Source organism: Rhinolophus sinicus, linkage group LG12 (assembly GCF_036562045.2).
Source record: "Rhinolophus sinicus isolate RSC01 linkage group LG12, ASM3656204v1, whole genome shotgun sequence".
In the NCBI taxonomy this organism is placed as follows: Eukaryota; Metazoa; Chordata; class Mammalia; order Chiroptera; family Rhinolophidae; genus Rhinolophus; species Rhinolophus sinicus.
Window position 1 is genome coordinate 11,258,218 of NC_133761.1, and position 15,797 is coordinate 11,274,014.

At 40.0% G+C, this 15,797-nt stretch overlaps 1 protein-coding gene across 7 annotated transcripts in view; it reads left to right on the top strand.

Annotated features, from left to right (window-relative positions):
• The window catches only part of WASHC5 (WASH complex subunit 5), a 63,245-nt gene that overhangs the window by 18,092 nt on the left and 29,356 nt on the right, over positions 1–15,797 (top strand). For all 7 annotated transcript variants that reach the window (XR_012490790.1, XR_012490791.1, XM_074316722.1 and 4 more), the window contains 8 exons: positions 2,787–2,914; positions 5,760–5,889; positions 8,125–8,237; positions 9,590–9,756; positions 9,835–9,910; positions 10,938–11,048; positions 11,800–11,940; positions 12,969–13,049. Coding sequence is in view for 5 of the 7 variants with exons in the window: in XM_074316722.1 (XP_074172823.1) it covers positions 2,787–2,914; positions 5,760–5,889; positions 8,125–8,237; positions 9,590–9,756; positions 9,835–9,910; positions 10,938–11,048; positions 11,800–11,940; positions 12,969–13,049 (947 nt within the window). In the remaining 2 variants the exon portion in view is untranslated. The remainder of the gene's footprint in view (positions 1–2,786; positions 2,915–5,759; positions 5,890–8,124; positions 8,238–9,589; positions 9,757–9,834; positions 9,911–10,937; positions 11,049–11,799; positions 11,941–12,968; positions 13,050–15,797) is intronic.

Genomic DNA, 15,797 nt, shown 5'->3' on the forward strand with positions numbered 1-15,797 from the left:
TGAAAATGTGTGGAATTTCTCCTCAGCCTTTTGTCTTCACACTAGAAATCTCCAGCTTCTTAAATCTTTCCAATTTTTCTTTTCATCATTTTGCTTCTTGGCCTACATCTCTCTTCAGTTTACAGTTTACTCACAGCATGAATACATGGCTAAAGTTTTTAATCATCTCATGGATATGTTTTCAATTAGTTGAGTTTATGTCATACATAAACTCCAGTTCAAATGGGAGGATTTTACTACGTTGACTCAGCCTATAATCTTTACCAAAAGTCTTACCTTCTCAAGTCTATAAACAACTCCAGCCTTCACTTTATTCTATCATGACACCAACTGTGGTTTTCTAGTGACTCAGTCTCATCTCCATCTTCCCGACGACTGAGCCTGACAGCTGTGCCTGGGTTCTGGGAGCCAGTGGTCAGCGTCCTGGATTTGCACCCTGCCGGGGACAGCCTCGGCTGGCCAAAGTTCTGTGCTTTCCTCTTCAGCCACATCTATTTTCCATTTCTGTGCCTGGCAATTGTCTGGCCTGATTGCACAAGGTCATGATTTACTAGAAACAAACGAATGTGCCTATCTGGTCGTGAGTCATATGTGGGAAACGTAACTGCTTATTTTGTTTGTATGATATTTCCATCAGAGACGGACACATGTTCTTCACATTCCCCCCGGTTAACCCCCTGCCAGCATCTCACCCAGGCTTAGGATGCTTCTGCACTGCCTTGCAGCTGTTGAGCAAACCCACTCTGAGCCAGCATTGGGCAGAGAAGGCTGGCAGGTACTGAAGCCTGACCCCGAGGTTATCACGGTCCTAAGATCTGGTCCCTCTGTTCTCTGAGTCTGAATTCCTGAGGGTCAGGTCTTAGAGAGAGGATTAGACCCTGAGAACACTGGAAGCCAAACCTGGTTCCTAGCGAGAAGTTCATTGTAATGCACCATGTCCCCTATCCAAAAAATGAAAGCAAATTAGTATCAGAAGTTTTCTTACTGAATTAGAATGAATGGAAAGACACATGGAGATCCTTATACATTTGCTGTGGCTGTTTTTGTTTTGTTTAGGCAAATTTGAAGCTGAAAAAAATTGTCTCTGTATGATCAATGTCACCAAATCCAAGGCAGTTCTGGAAAATGCATGATAAATCAGAGCTCTGTCATTTCCCATGAAAACTGAGCCCTCCTCCAGGTTATCACTCGTCTCCTCTTGATGGAATAACTTGGACATCAATATTGTACAAAATGGCCTCCACCATCCTCGCGTGACGGAGGCACTAGAACAGCCCTGACATTTGCTCATGCAACAGGGTCATTCCATGCCTGCCCGGCCTCCTGAGATACTGCAGGAGGCAGGAAGGTGCACATGGGCTGCTCGGACCACCAGGGCCCTGTACCTGAGCCGCTGTGAACTTTGTGACAGTGTTCCTTACCTTCAAGTTTCTATTTTGACTTCATTTGCAGTCCTGGTAGCTTTGACTTGTAAACATTGATTCTTTCTTAGATAATAATTGGTCCCATAAACCAATTCCAGCAAATACCAATAATTTTTATTCTATATACTTTTTAAAAATATATTGTTTGTTTTATTTAAAACAGTTTAGCTTGGCAGCTAATAGGCTGCACAGGGAATCAGCATCTCTGGTGTTTTATCCCTGGGTCAATCTCTGCCTAATTTTGTGACCTTGGCCTAGTAGTTGCCATACTCTCTGGGCCTAGATATTGGGTAGTCCCAAAAGCTCTGAGTGCCGGCTTTGCCCTTGGGTCTTTACAAGGAACAAAATGGTTCCAGGTCTGGTTCTTTCTCTTTGGAGAGGCCACATCTTTGTATGGGTAACCCTATTTCCCTGTTGTGTCAGGAGTCTCCAAAACCACCCCAGGTTCAGTTGTGTATTAGAAAGACTTAGCATACAATAGTACTTACTCATGGCTATGATTTATTACAGCAACAGGATAGAAAGCAATATCAGCAAAGGGAAAAGGCACAAGGGGCAAAGTCTGGAGGAAATCAGGCCCAAGCTTCCAAGAATCCTCTCCCAGTGGAGTCTTACGGGGTGTGTTTAATTCCCCCAGCAATGAGTTGTGACAGCGTGTGTGAAACGTTGCCAACCAGGGAACCATACTAGAAACTCAGTGTTTGGGGTCTTTATCGGGGGCTGGTCCCAGGCAGCCTCAGTTTGGCACATACCAAAATTCCAGATCCCAGAAGGAAAACAAGTGTGCATGACAACCATCGTACAAGCCGTTAAGGCATAATGGGCCATGGTTATCAGCTTTCAAAGTGGTGGAAACTCCACGTTCCCAGGTGCCGGCCAAGGGCCAACCTTGCAAAGAGGCCTTTCTGAAGCTGGCAGTCTCGGGCCTACTATGTTAACTCTTTTCCATATACCTATCCACAACTGAATGGCAGCGTTCAATGCCTAAACAAAGGCAACTCCAAACACAGGACATAAGGAGGCCACCCACTTAGGAAACAGTGTCAGAAGGCTCTCCCCGTCGATATTGGACAGTCAGTAAATAAGTCAACCCCAAAATGCTTACAAAATTTTGAGACACTGTTCTGCAGCTTGCTTTTATCCCAGGTGACATTCCACGTCAAATCTAACTGTCGTATTTCATAGTTCAATTGTACTTACTCCATAGCATAGATATGCTATAATTAATTTCACCATCTGTTTTCGATATTCATTTTGCTTATTTTTAAAGACTTAAAATGAAGGAAAGTATTTAAGAACTCATGTCTCATAGATATTCTCTGCACAGTTAGTAAATGGAAACTCTTTTCTTCCTATTTCTAGCCTGTGACCCAAACAACAAACGCCTTCGTCAAATCAAGGACCAGATCCTGACAGACTCCAGGTACAATCCCAAGATCCTCTTTCAGTTGCTGTTGGACGCCGCACAATTTGAGTTTATACTCAAAGAGGTAAAAATAGCCAGTGAATAATCACCAACGTCGTAGTTATGTTATGCTTAAATTTTTTCTTTTCAAGATTGGGATTTTATAACGGTATCTCTGATCCAAGCTACAGATTCCAGCTGTCTGAGATAAGTCTTATAGGAAAAGGACGGGATGAAACACTGAACAAGCATTTAGTGCCGAGTGTCATTAGAGATACAGTGATTGTGGAGGGATACGGACATGAGTCAGAGAATCACACCAATGAAAATATAAATACAGACTGAGATACGTGCTCTAAAGGAAAATAGTCCTCTGGGGACCTGAAATGAAGGATCCTGTCCTAGCTTGGACAGCTTCCCTGAGCAGAGAAGCAAGAGCATCTGTAGGGACCGGAAGAACGGACTTGTCAGAGTTAGCTAAGAAAAGATAGGGACCATGATGGAGAACATTCCAGAGAGAGGACAGGATATGACTAAGTCCTCTAGGGTGGGGAACAGCATGACCAGTCCAAGGACTGAAAGACCAGTTGGTTGGAAGGGAGAGAATACAAGAGAAAGGTGGTTTGAAATGAAGTCGAAAGGTCAGCAGGAGCCAACCCGTGCTGGGTCTTGCAGCATTTCAGCCTTCATCTTAAAAGCCATGAATACCTATTGGAAAGGGCTTACATAGGATGCACGATTTGCATTTAAGCAAGGCCTCTTAAGGACTTGAAGGAATTTGATTTTAATGAAGAAAATGCTGGGGTTAGTTATATCCCTAGAGAAGCTTCTCCAGGCATAACAAAAATGGCAGGTACCTGGGAATGTTCAGGTTTTGTAAACAGTAGCCCTGGGGGTTTGCATCAGGTGGGCCCAGGAACTCATCCTGGACATGAGTGCCCATTCAGAACCAGCACTCACCCTCGCCTCAGTCTGGGCAGTGGTATACTAGATGTTTCTTTATCTTCTGGATACTCTGTTCTTCTATTAAGTAGCTCGGTAAAAGCAGACGTTGATTATTAACCTAATGTTAAAGCAGGTGCTAAGTGTTTTCAGTGACTTCTCTTGGTATAACTTTATGAGATCAGCGAAGTGCTACCCCTTTTTGATCTCTTTAATAAGGTCAGTGTTTTCCCTCTGAATAGCAAATCACTATTGAATACCTTCCCTGTTCCCAGCTAGGTCGTAGGAATTGAAAAACGAACAAGGCATGTATGTTCCTATAATCAAGGAGCTCAGTATAGTGGGAAAGAGGAAAATTAAGCCAAGATGAGAAACCAGGAAAGACCCAGGAACGGGAACTAGGAATCTTATTAGTAGGTCAAAGCAAAACTGGCCTTTCAGAGGCAAGTGAGAATTGCCCACAAGGAAGACATGCCCTCGGTCCAGTTAGGATCAGCTGCCAGAGCACCAGCAACCCAAAATTCTGTCGCTCAGAGTTGTCAGTAGAAATCAGGACCGGTGTGGGTCAGCCATCTGACCAAGCCTGCATTTCCCATCAGATCTGTTCTCTGGAGTGTATTGGACTAGAATAGTGTATTCAGGTAGAGGGGAAACAGAAGACAGCCTAAGGGAGCACCAGTTCATTCTTAAAGGTCTTCAAAGAAGAGAAAGATCTGGTAGAAAGGAGCAAAAACAAAACAACTGCCCAAAACAATGACATGTTTGAATTTCTAACATTTCAGCGTCACTCTTTAACCTATATTTTCATCTCTCCTACCTCCCATTCCAGCCCTTTTTCTAGACTCACTTTCTGATTCGCTTAATAAACATACTAATTGAAACTATGTTTCTTCTAATCTTTATATGATGGGGCATCTAATTTCAGGACCATCCCCTATCTCAAATCCCATCTTACACAATACGCAACCTGTGACACAGGTTGAACTCACAGGTTCAACCTGTGAGTGTTTGAAGGGCTCGCAGCCATTTGGTGTGTAATGAAGGCCTCAGAGTGATATTTGTGTTGCTATTGCTGGTCAAATGGCATTGATGGATCCCAGGCACTCAATAAGATAGGGTGAGCTCTATAAATAATTCTCACTGTTCCTCATCCTATTATTTCATTGATTAATCATCCTGCCTGATCACTAAGATTCCTCTGCCACTGGCCCCACGAAATTCCACCCAGCCTTTATCCTTTTATCTGCAGGTGGAGTCTCCCTACCCCATTGCTTATCTTTTCAATATTCATTATGATGCTGAGAAATGAAGAATTTCTTATGAGAAAAATCAGTATTCGTGCATTTTTTACTCCTAAGAGCCCTGTACCTTTGTGACATACCTTAAATGTGTTTTTAAAGTTTGTTTCAAAAACAACAACCCTGAATTATACCATTTCCTCCTCTGCCCAAGTCTTTATAGAATTTGAATTTTATGAAGGAATGAATTAATGAACAGAATTACTGTTCAGCAAAAACCATCTGTAATCAAAGAAGAAAATTTTTGTAGGTACTTTAGTTCATTCCCCAATCATCAGACAAAATGATACTCAGCCTTCTCTGGCTATTAAATTAGAATCACAGAAATTGTTGCCTCGAAGGGACTTAGAACAGTAGTCACCAAATTGAATTTCACATTAAAAATGCTGATTCCTGGCCTACCCAAGGTCACCTGAACCAGAATCATCAGGGGTGAGGCTTGGGAATCTGAAAACTGGAAAGCCATCCAGGCGGTGCTCTGGTACAGTTGCTCTGAAAACCACTGTCTTAGCGACGATCGAGCTTTGCCCTCCATTTGTATAAAGAAGTGAGGCTTAAGGGACGGCATCAGGGTAATGTTAATGTTGGGCATCTTTTTTTATAATAAATTCGGTGTCACTCATGCTTTCTTAGTAAACTGCCCGATCTGGATTTCCTCTTAAGTAAATAAATCTCGTGTCCCTTTAACAGATGTTCAAGCAAATGCTTTCAGAAAAGCAAGCCAAATGGGAGCATTACAAGAAAGAGGGCTCAGAGCGGATGACAGAGCTTGCTGATGTCTTCTCAGGAGTGAAACCCCTAACCAGAGTGGAGAAAAATGGTAATTGCTGAAGGGGAAATACTGGTGTGGTAGAAATGCGTACACAGATTATTGGACATGGGCAGAGTCAAAGTCCTTAGGTTGTCATCATTGTGTGCTAGGACATTGCTGGTGAAGATCCCTTGGGCGTTCTCCTTATCCTCTCTGGACTTCAGGTTTCTTATCTTTGAAACCTGAGTTTAGGCTAAATCACGGGTTCTTCCTCTCTGGTTCACATAATCCTTAGAGAAGCGTAGTCCATCGTCCCACCCCCACCACTGTCTGCAAAACCAGTGTGTCAGCATGTGTGCATTTGGGGCAAGGGGAAAAGGACCTGTAATTGTCATGATCTGCTCATAAGGCTAGTTCACTCAAGAATATTAATAACTATCAAAGTAGATGATATCTAAGATTGTTTTCTAATCTTGTGTGGTGCTTTGTCACTGAGGCACCTGCCACCTAGTGGCGGAAGAGGGGACCTGCTGCAGACTGTTTTGAAACTTAAACATAGCTTAAGTTTTAACGGTTTTGATCCTGGTTCTTTTAGGAAATTTCATCTATGGAAAAATTGTGGTATCACTTCAGATCTTTCTCTAGATAGGAACCTTTCAAATTGCCCTTGAAAGACCGTTCTGAATTTTAAGGTGACAAATTATACTATTTTGTTAATGTTGAATGTTTGTTTTAACTGTCAAATTCATTTCCATGAAGTTAATTATACAGTATAGCTTTTTATAAAGAAAACTTTTCTATTTATAATCAGTATGAGCTTGTGATTACCGTATTTGGCTTTTGTTGATTTGTTTGATGCTGAATGGTTGTCTAAAATACAGTTCCAAATTACATTATTGTTCTTATTGGAAAAAGTCAGCGAGTTTTTAATGATGCGATATAAATTGGCAACTTGTTTTGTAGGTTGCTATTATTGTAACTAAAAACCAAAGAACCACCTATAACATTCTGACTAGATTAGTTGTGTAGAATCAGGCACATTGATCTCTGTTTTAGTCTCTTTTAGTTCTTACAAATACCAGCATTGTTTCAGAGGTCATTCAAAACAGCATCTTATACTTTTTCTGGCTACATAGCATATGTACTTTGGAAGGACTTTCACAAATATTTCTCATTTGATCCTTACAACCTTGTAAGATAAACATCTTTATCCTTATCTTATATGTAAGGAAAATGAAGCTTAAAAATGTAACCACTTGCCTAAGGTAACAAAGGTCTAGAGCCTGGGTGTCACTCATCACATCAGAATCTCCATCTCCTGCTCTTTGTACTGCTCCATGCCCCTCAGTCCTACAAAAAAACCTTCAAAACCACAACTGGTGTTCCTCATGTCAATTATGATAACTTAGCTTATAAGCCCTGAAGTGCTTTTATTAAAGTGAAATCATCCCATGGATAAAAAAAAACAAACTGTAATTTAGAGAATCAACTTGGTGAGGTGAAAAGAGTAAAGCCTTTGAATCGGGACAGACAGTTGTGAAAATCCTGGTTCTACCAGAATTTAGTAACTGTAGCCCAGCATAGGATTCTTAATATCTCTGAGCATCAGCTTTCTTATTTGAGAAATGGGTACAAATTCCTACCTCCATAGATTGTTGTGAAGATTGAATGAGGCAAAGCTTAGAGCTTCACGTACTGATGGTACGTGAAGTATATTAACCCCTTGCCCTTTGTCTGCCATGAGAAATGCCAGCTGGTGTGTGAATGCAGATGGCATCACCTAATCAGTTCAGACTTCTCCACAACTCACCACTCGTAGGTCATAGTCCTGGCGCATTGGTCTCTACTTTCCCCCAAGACATGCCATTGTCATTTTTGCTCCAAAGCCTCTGCCAGGTGGGTCCCTTCATCCAGGGATAAACTATCCCTCTTTCTCTCTCTGCCTGTCCAGATCTGTACCCATCCTCACTTCTCCAGAAAACTCTCCCCAATTACTCCACTCCCATCCTTCAGTTCCTTCCCAACTCCTCCTCCGCCACTGCCCCCTCGGCTCACGTTGGTTTACACCCTGTCCTTGGGCCTTTAACCCTTCTCTGCTAGGTGTCATAGACTAAGCTACTCACATCGACAGTTTCATCTCTTCTACCAGGTTGCATGCCCCAGGCATTTTTGTTGTTATTGTAAGGAGAATAAAAGCTCTGTGATTAAGAACTAGGTTTGTAAAGGATTATTTAATTAAATTCAAAGCCACAGTGACAGGACTTCTGGGATTTCACTAGTCTTTCCTTGTTTCTGTATTAATAGAAAATCTTCAAGCTTGGTTCAGAGAGATCTCAAAACAAATATTGTCTTTAAACTATGATGATTCTACTGCTGCAGGCAGAAAAACTGTGCAACTAATACAAGCATTGGAGGAGGTAAGAAAAGTCTTTCTAAATGAATCATACCTTTAGATGCATCTAGCAATCTGCTCCTGGAAATATATCTAAGAGAATATTTTGTCAGAAGCAAAAGCAGTATGAATTAATGTGCCCACTGTTATGGCATATACAGTGTCCTAAAATGGGGAAAATAATTAAATGACCAGCATGAAGAGAATGGTAGCAAAAATTATGATATTTCCACTTGTGGAAATATGAAGTCTCAGCAAAATAATTATGAAACCAATATAGAAACATTAAGAAAAGTGTGGTAAAGAAGTAAAAGAAAAAATAAAATTGCATTATATGCACCATTTTTAGGTTTGTAAAAAGTATGTACGTTGGGGGGAAAAACTAGAAAAGAATACACAAAAAATAAAAATAGTTGAATGATAATCATATGCTTATAAATGATACATTTTCTTTTCTGAAAAAAATTGTTTATTGTTTTTTATCTACTCAAAAAGTGATTGCACCAAAAAAGAATTATTATGCCTCCATACTCTTAAATTTTTACTTATATGTTTAACTAGATTTAAAATGGAAAATAAACAAAAGCATCAGAACAATAACCATACACTCTGTTATTTTGAAAACATTACTGATATTCATCTGAAACCCTGTTTAATTGGTATTGTTGTACATTTTTAGAGATTAATTAATGCTCTTTTTTATTTGGCATACTTTCTTGTGAGCTTTTTCTTATTTTTGCAAGGTTTTTAGGATGGTCACTGTTAAATGGCCACTCAGTATAATAGTCCATTGTTAGCGTACCAGGTTCCCTAACCATTCCAGAACAATTGCTCACTTGTACTATTTCTATTTTGGTTGTTTTTGGATTTTCTAGTCTATGGTAGAACGATAAACAACTTTGTAAATCTCAGATGTCTTTTTATCTTTTGCATTATTTATTTTGATATATAGCCCAGGCCCCGTGAATTGGGTGCATTAAAATGTCAGACACTGTAGACTCATTATTTTGTTTTTAAAGAGTACATCCAAAGAACTTAATAGTGTACAAATGCCACCACCTTGTTGTGATGTAACTTGTTTTGTTTTTTAGCCGTCCTGCAAATGTTCAGAATTAAGAGGATTATCCAATACATGTTTATTGATACTGAAATGGAAATTGGGAGTATTCACTTATTATGTCATATATTTACAGGATAAGAAATAGGGCAACATTTTCTAATCCTAGTGCATTGTTTTATGACTTGGCTTACACATTTCAGAAATTGTAATTTGAACTAAAAATTTTGCCAAGAAGTTCTTAGTACGTAGGGTGGAAAGAAATGAACACTACAGAAGCCATTCAAGATTTTTCAATTAATTGTATTTATGTAACACAGGTTCAAGAATTTCACCAGTTGGAATCCAATCTGCAAGTATGTCAGTTTCTTGCTGACACTCGCAAGTTTCTCCACCAAATGATCCGAACCATTAATATTAAAGAGGAGGTCCTGATCACGATGCAGATTGTAGGGGACCTTTCTTTTGCTTGGCAGTTAATTGACAGGTAATGTGGACAGCCTGACGTTTGCGCTGGATGCCCGCCACCGGGAAAGTCTTCTAACCATCTACTCCTTTTTTACAGTTTCACTTCTATCATGCAAGAGAGCATAAGGGTAAACCCATCCATGGTAACTAAACTCAGAGCTACATTCCTGAAGGTAAGCAAAGAACAGTGAGACCTCATTCTCAGCTACTGGGAAAGAGTTGACCTGATTTGTTCATTCGGCCCAAGATTTCGTCCTTTTAGACATTTGGATAACTTAAGGATTTTTTTATAAACTGAAAATTGTTAGCGATTCTTCTCTGAGAGCATAGCTTCAAAGGGTGCCAGAAGTATTTGAAGTTTGAATTAGTAAGTTGGAGTATCGTACAGAAAATTGTTTTTAAATGAGAGAAGTAAATTTTTTTAAGGTTTTACCAGTATACTAAAAATGTGAATCCTGTGGGTACTTGATTTCCTAGAGGGAACTATAAATCCTATTACGTACTCATTTTTAAAATCCTGCATGGCCCTTGATTCCAAGATAATTTCAGATCATGATAAATGGACAGATAATTTACTCAGTGTCTTCCGATGGCATTACCCCATATATCAATTCTGAAGTGCACTTTCTTTCATATGCTAACAACTCTGTGATTGAGGATGGGTTTTATCATTGATGGCGCAGTGTAGTTTAGTTGTCAGCATGTCTTTTTCTCTCTGAGTGGTACATAAAGTGATGGCACGTCTTCCAGGCCACAGCATCTTTGATCGAAGTCAATACAGTCAAAATGTTTGATTTCCACAGAGGGCAAGCTGTCTTCTATAGCACAGTGCCTTTCAAACTTGCGGGTACGCGAGAATCCCCGGGGGTCTTGTCACAACACAGATGGCTGGGTTCTGGCCCCAGAATGTCCGATTAAGTACGTCTGGGCTGGAGCTCAAGAACTGGCATCTCTAGTAAGTCCCCAGGTGAGGCCGAGGCTCTGGTCCAGGGACCACAGCTTGAGAACCACCGCTGTCGCCGAAGACTATCATTTAAAACTTATATTGTGTCAGAAACTATTAATGACATTGATGAAGTTCAGTGGTTGTTGCTTCCTTGGGTAAAGCCCAAGAGCTTTGTGATATGTTACTATTTCTGGAAATACAGAGGTTGCTAGGACTCGAAAAAGAGGAACAGATACATCTTATTTTTCTTCCAGCTTGCTTCTGCCCTTGACTTGCCCCTTCTTCGTATTAATCAAGCAAATAGCCCTGATCTTCTCAGTGTGTCTCAGTATTATTCTGGTGAATTGGTGTCCTACGTGAGAAAGGTAAGAGATGCATCAAGGCGACGTTTATTTTATTGGCAAAATAACTGCTACTTTAACTACATAAGGTATGGTTGGGAGCCCTATAAAAAGTACACCCGTGTTTCTTTCCCCTCTTAATTTTATCCCAGAAATTTGCAATACCTGAAAATAAACGTATTCTTACAGGTACTGTGGATGTACAGATGTGGTTTTACTTTCAAAGAACTTTTTTTAAGTGCTGTTTACACCTGTTTTTTAAGTGCTGGTGGTTTTAACCCTATTTTATAGGTTTAGGAACTGAAGAACAGAGATTATAATGGCTTCTGTAAAGTCACAGAGCTGGTAGGTAAGAAGTACCAGATAAAGAGCCAACATAACCTGGTTGGAATTTGAAGTTTTCAGGGGAAATTTGGTCCTTGTTTCAAGAACTTATGCTATAGTGAGGAGCCAGACAGGCCTGGATTCAAAATTTACCTGTGTCACCTCCTAGCCGAGTGTTCTACGGCCATGTTACTTCATGTTTCTGACCTCAATCTTTTACAAGTTTGCCATGTGGAAAAGATAGATGTTTTTGCAGCATTTGTATGAGGATTAGCTGTATATCTATGAGCAGGAACATACCCTGTGCCTGAGAGCAGTTATTAAAAGAGCACCCCCTCCAGTAGACAAATGGCTTTGTACTCACTGGACCCTTACTGTCACCCTCGCATTTATCAGCTAAGAAAATGAAAGAGATTTTCAATTGTTTTTCTGCTTTTCCCTTTCCTTAAAGGTTTTGCAGATCATTCCAGAAAGCATGTTTACTTCTCTGCTTAAGATCATAAAGCTTCAGACCCACGATATTATTGAAGTGCCGACCCGCCTGGACAAAGAAAAGCTGAGAGACTACGCTCAGCTTGGCCCACGATATGAGGTGGCGTGTCCCTTTGACTCGTGCCTTTTGATATTTAAAACCCACACCATGAAATACCATAGGTCTGTCATCTGCCATATTCCCAGGACCACCAGATCAATTCTGATTTTTTTTCCGTCACTCAATGATAACTACGTTTGCCGCGTCAGTACAATCACACCTTTATTTGTTCCGCTGTCCTGGTGTCATTGAGGGCCTTACCTGCCTGAGTGTTCTCAGAGGAAGTGGACGGACCTCAGCTAATCACTCTGCTGAATCAGCCCTTATTCTTCTTGGGCCTGATTGCCTAGACTTTTCACATTCAGGTTCCTGCTTGGTATGTCAAACCATGGCTCAAAAAATCTGTATTCCATTAACCATTTCCTACAGCCAGACTTTTAAGCCCACTCAAGAGTTAAGCACCTCAGAGGTCATTTTTCCCAAACACCTCCGCTTTTCTTTCTCCCTGAACTTAAAGATGTGAAAAGTAAAATCAAGTGAAAATTGAAAATACGATGTCTGTTGTTAGCACATTTTATTCCTGTATCAATTTCACACTCAGACAGAGCTCCAAAAATTACATCATGAATTTAGAGTTTCAAGCTTGGAATTTCCACATTTATTCTAACTGAAAAATGTAGCACCTGTCTACCTTATCAATGTCTCTGTTGCTTGAAACAAACATAGAAGGCAGGAAAGGGGAGATTATCTTCGTAGAGTCTCGAAGAGCTATTTCTACTTGGAAGGGACCATCCATGTCATTAAGTCCTGCCCTCATTTTATGCATGAGAAACTGAGGCCCAAAGAAGGAGAAATGATTGGTCAAAGCTTAAAGAACTATTTTATGTCTTCTGACTCGGTTTCTGAAAATGTCTAGCAGTGGTCTCAGTGACACCACAAAGCCTCATTTCTGATTGGGACAGGGACACACAAGCGTCCTAAAGCTGCATACTTGTTCCTATTGTCTTTCCCCATTTTGGGACCATTAGCCGATTGTTTTAGCTTCCCTTAGAAATGATGGGTCTGTTATCTCTTTTTCTTTCTTAAAGGTTGCCAAGCTGACTCATGCGATTTCCATTTTTACTGAAGGCATCTTAATGATGAAAACCACTTTAGTCGGCATCATCAAGGTAACGGCTCTGATGCTGGTCTGCGTGGCCTGGTAGTAAGACCCTGGGTTTGGATTACTGTGGTATTTATCCCATGGGGAACAGGGAAAGACCTTAGCATCTTGCATCCCTTGCTGTTTCACATTCACTTCACTCATGGATTGATAGAGGGGCAGAGAGCATTACAGTCTTTATTTTTCATAATACCCAAGAGTTATTTAAATCTAAGGCAAATCCATTTTATTGACTCTTTATAATAATAAGGAAAACAAAATGATTCAGTTCCCTTGGAATAGCGAGCTCTCTCTCTCTCTCTCTCTCTCTCTCTCTCTCTCTCTCTCTCTTCCACCCTTCTTTCTTTTTAATATTTGTATGTTGCACCTCAGGTGCAAAGCACTGAGATAATCATACCCCATTGTCATTTTGAGGTCATTGTCATCACTGATGCATGGAAGCTCCTCTCTTCTTTTTTCCTTTCTCATCTGATGCCCACGCCTGTTCCCATCCCCACAACACCCACTCTGTACGTGTGATATATGTGCAGGCATCCTTGGTATTCGCATGTGGTGTAATTTGATGTAAGCACGTGTTCTTGAGTTATCTAAATCATTGTGCTCTGTCTCTTCATTCTTTCTCCAACTTTTCTCACTAGTTACTGCTTTTGAAATAAATTCATGTTGCTCTGGGTCTGGTAGGTGGTTACTTCTCACTATTGCAGAGAATGTCACCTTTTACTTAGCCATTGCCCCAGGGACAGACATCTGTGTTGCCCAGCAGCACACCTACGTTCCTCATCATCATAAACACTGTCGAGATGAGCATCTCTGAAATCTACTCGTATGGACCCAAGAATGTGTCGCTGGCTCATAGGGCATGTTGATACTTAGTTTGTCTCAATACTGCCAGATGATCTTCTGAAATGACTGTTTGCTGTGTATCTACCTACACTTTTGCCTGTACTGTTATTGTGCGCTTTCTACCTTCTGCTCTGCCGAGGGGTATAAAGTGGTGTCTCATTGCTGTTTTAACTTACAGCCCTGTGATGCCTAGTGATGTGCCCGTTCACATAGTTCATGGTGCTGTTATTTTCCGTTTCTCTGACGTCTGTAGAATCTGAACATTTCTGATTTTTAAACAAATTTATATTTATCAAATTGCCAGATTAACATTTGTATTGATAAAATCCAAGAAAATATAGGAAATGACCCTAAAATAGATATGGAACTTTAGTGTGTATTTTCTGGAAGTGTGTTAAAAGAAATTCTATTATATATACTAATAGAATACTAATAGAATCCATTAAACATGCTTTAGGTCTGATGCCAGTTTCTATGCAGAGAGTATACGTTCAGGTTATCACTTCTTATTAATCCATAAAGTAGTGATGAATCCTTGGGCCAGATGAAGCGTTGCATATGCAAAGTGACCAGTATAAAAAGGATTTAATAAAACATAACAATTAGCAATAACTATCACAGGAAAGACCTTTAAGAAAAGTGTAAGTCTTCAGCCACAAGCTTTCAGATAATAAGAGCAGAGGGAATATCTAACGGACTGTCTTTGCCAGTCCAACAACTCAGGGCCCTTGCTAACCTTTAACCTCCCAAGGTTAAGGATCTATTTCAAACACTTATAAAAAGTATAAGTTCACTTTAGTCAGTATGACTTAAAACAAGTGAGATATACACCGAGATGTAAGTGTTCATTGTTAGAGGTAGCCCCCCCCCAAAAAAAAAAAAGAAATAATCTAAGTGTTTATCAGGAAGAGAATGGCTGAATATCATGGTGCACTCGTGCTAGGGATTGCTGCCATTGGAAAAGAAATTGCCACGGGGAGATTTCCAAGACTTGAAGTGAAAAAAGCCAATTGCAGAACGAGGTGTTTGTATGTATATATCATCCCATGTAGACTTTTGAAATTAAATATGTATTTAAGGACAAATGTGTATGCAATTGGATAAAGATAGGTCTGGAAGATGCATATGAAACCTGTTAACTGTTGCTAACTTCAGGGGAATGGCTAGAAATGTGAGGAAGGGACTGTGAAGGGGCTTTCTCTTAGCTCTGAGCACTCCGTAGGTTAGTAAAAGTCTAGGAAGCATTGGAAGGTCCATTTGAGACCTTTCGATTCATGAAAAGATTTCATTCTTTTTCATTAAATCTGTCCTTATAAGGAATATATCTTTCAAAACTTCATGTTACTTTGATTTTCTTTTCTCATCAATTATATGTATTTATAATTTACCTTTTTATCATAAAATAGAACAGAGATACTGAAAGCTACAGAAACAATTATGTAGCTTCATGAGTTATTCTAAGGGAAATACCATTTCTTTTCACCACCACTCCAGGCGAGAAATGTAATGGAGCCAGCTCCCACCCTAGGGCCCTCCTTATGTGCCCTGACCCAATCCGTCTCTGTTTAGAGTTTCATTATCCAAAAGTAAATCTCTCTACATTATAATTTATACTTGCCCATTTTTAAAATATGTCTTTTAAGTCTTTTAATCTCCAGGTTTCTCTGTTCTTTTTTATCGTACAATTTATCTGTTGAAGAACCCAAAGCCTTTGACCTACAGTCTCTCCCCAGTCTGGATGTGGCCAGCTGCATAGTCATGATGTAATTCAACGTGTGTTTCTGGCTTTTGTCAGTTCTGCAACTTGCACTGCATTTGTCTTCGTGAAAGTTTAAATATAATCAAACCCAGATGGACCCCACCAGTTGCCTTTATGACTTTTTAAAATAATGGTTCTTTACAAATTTAAAAA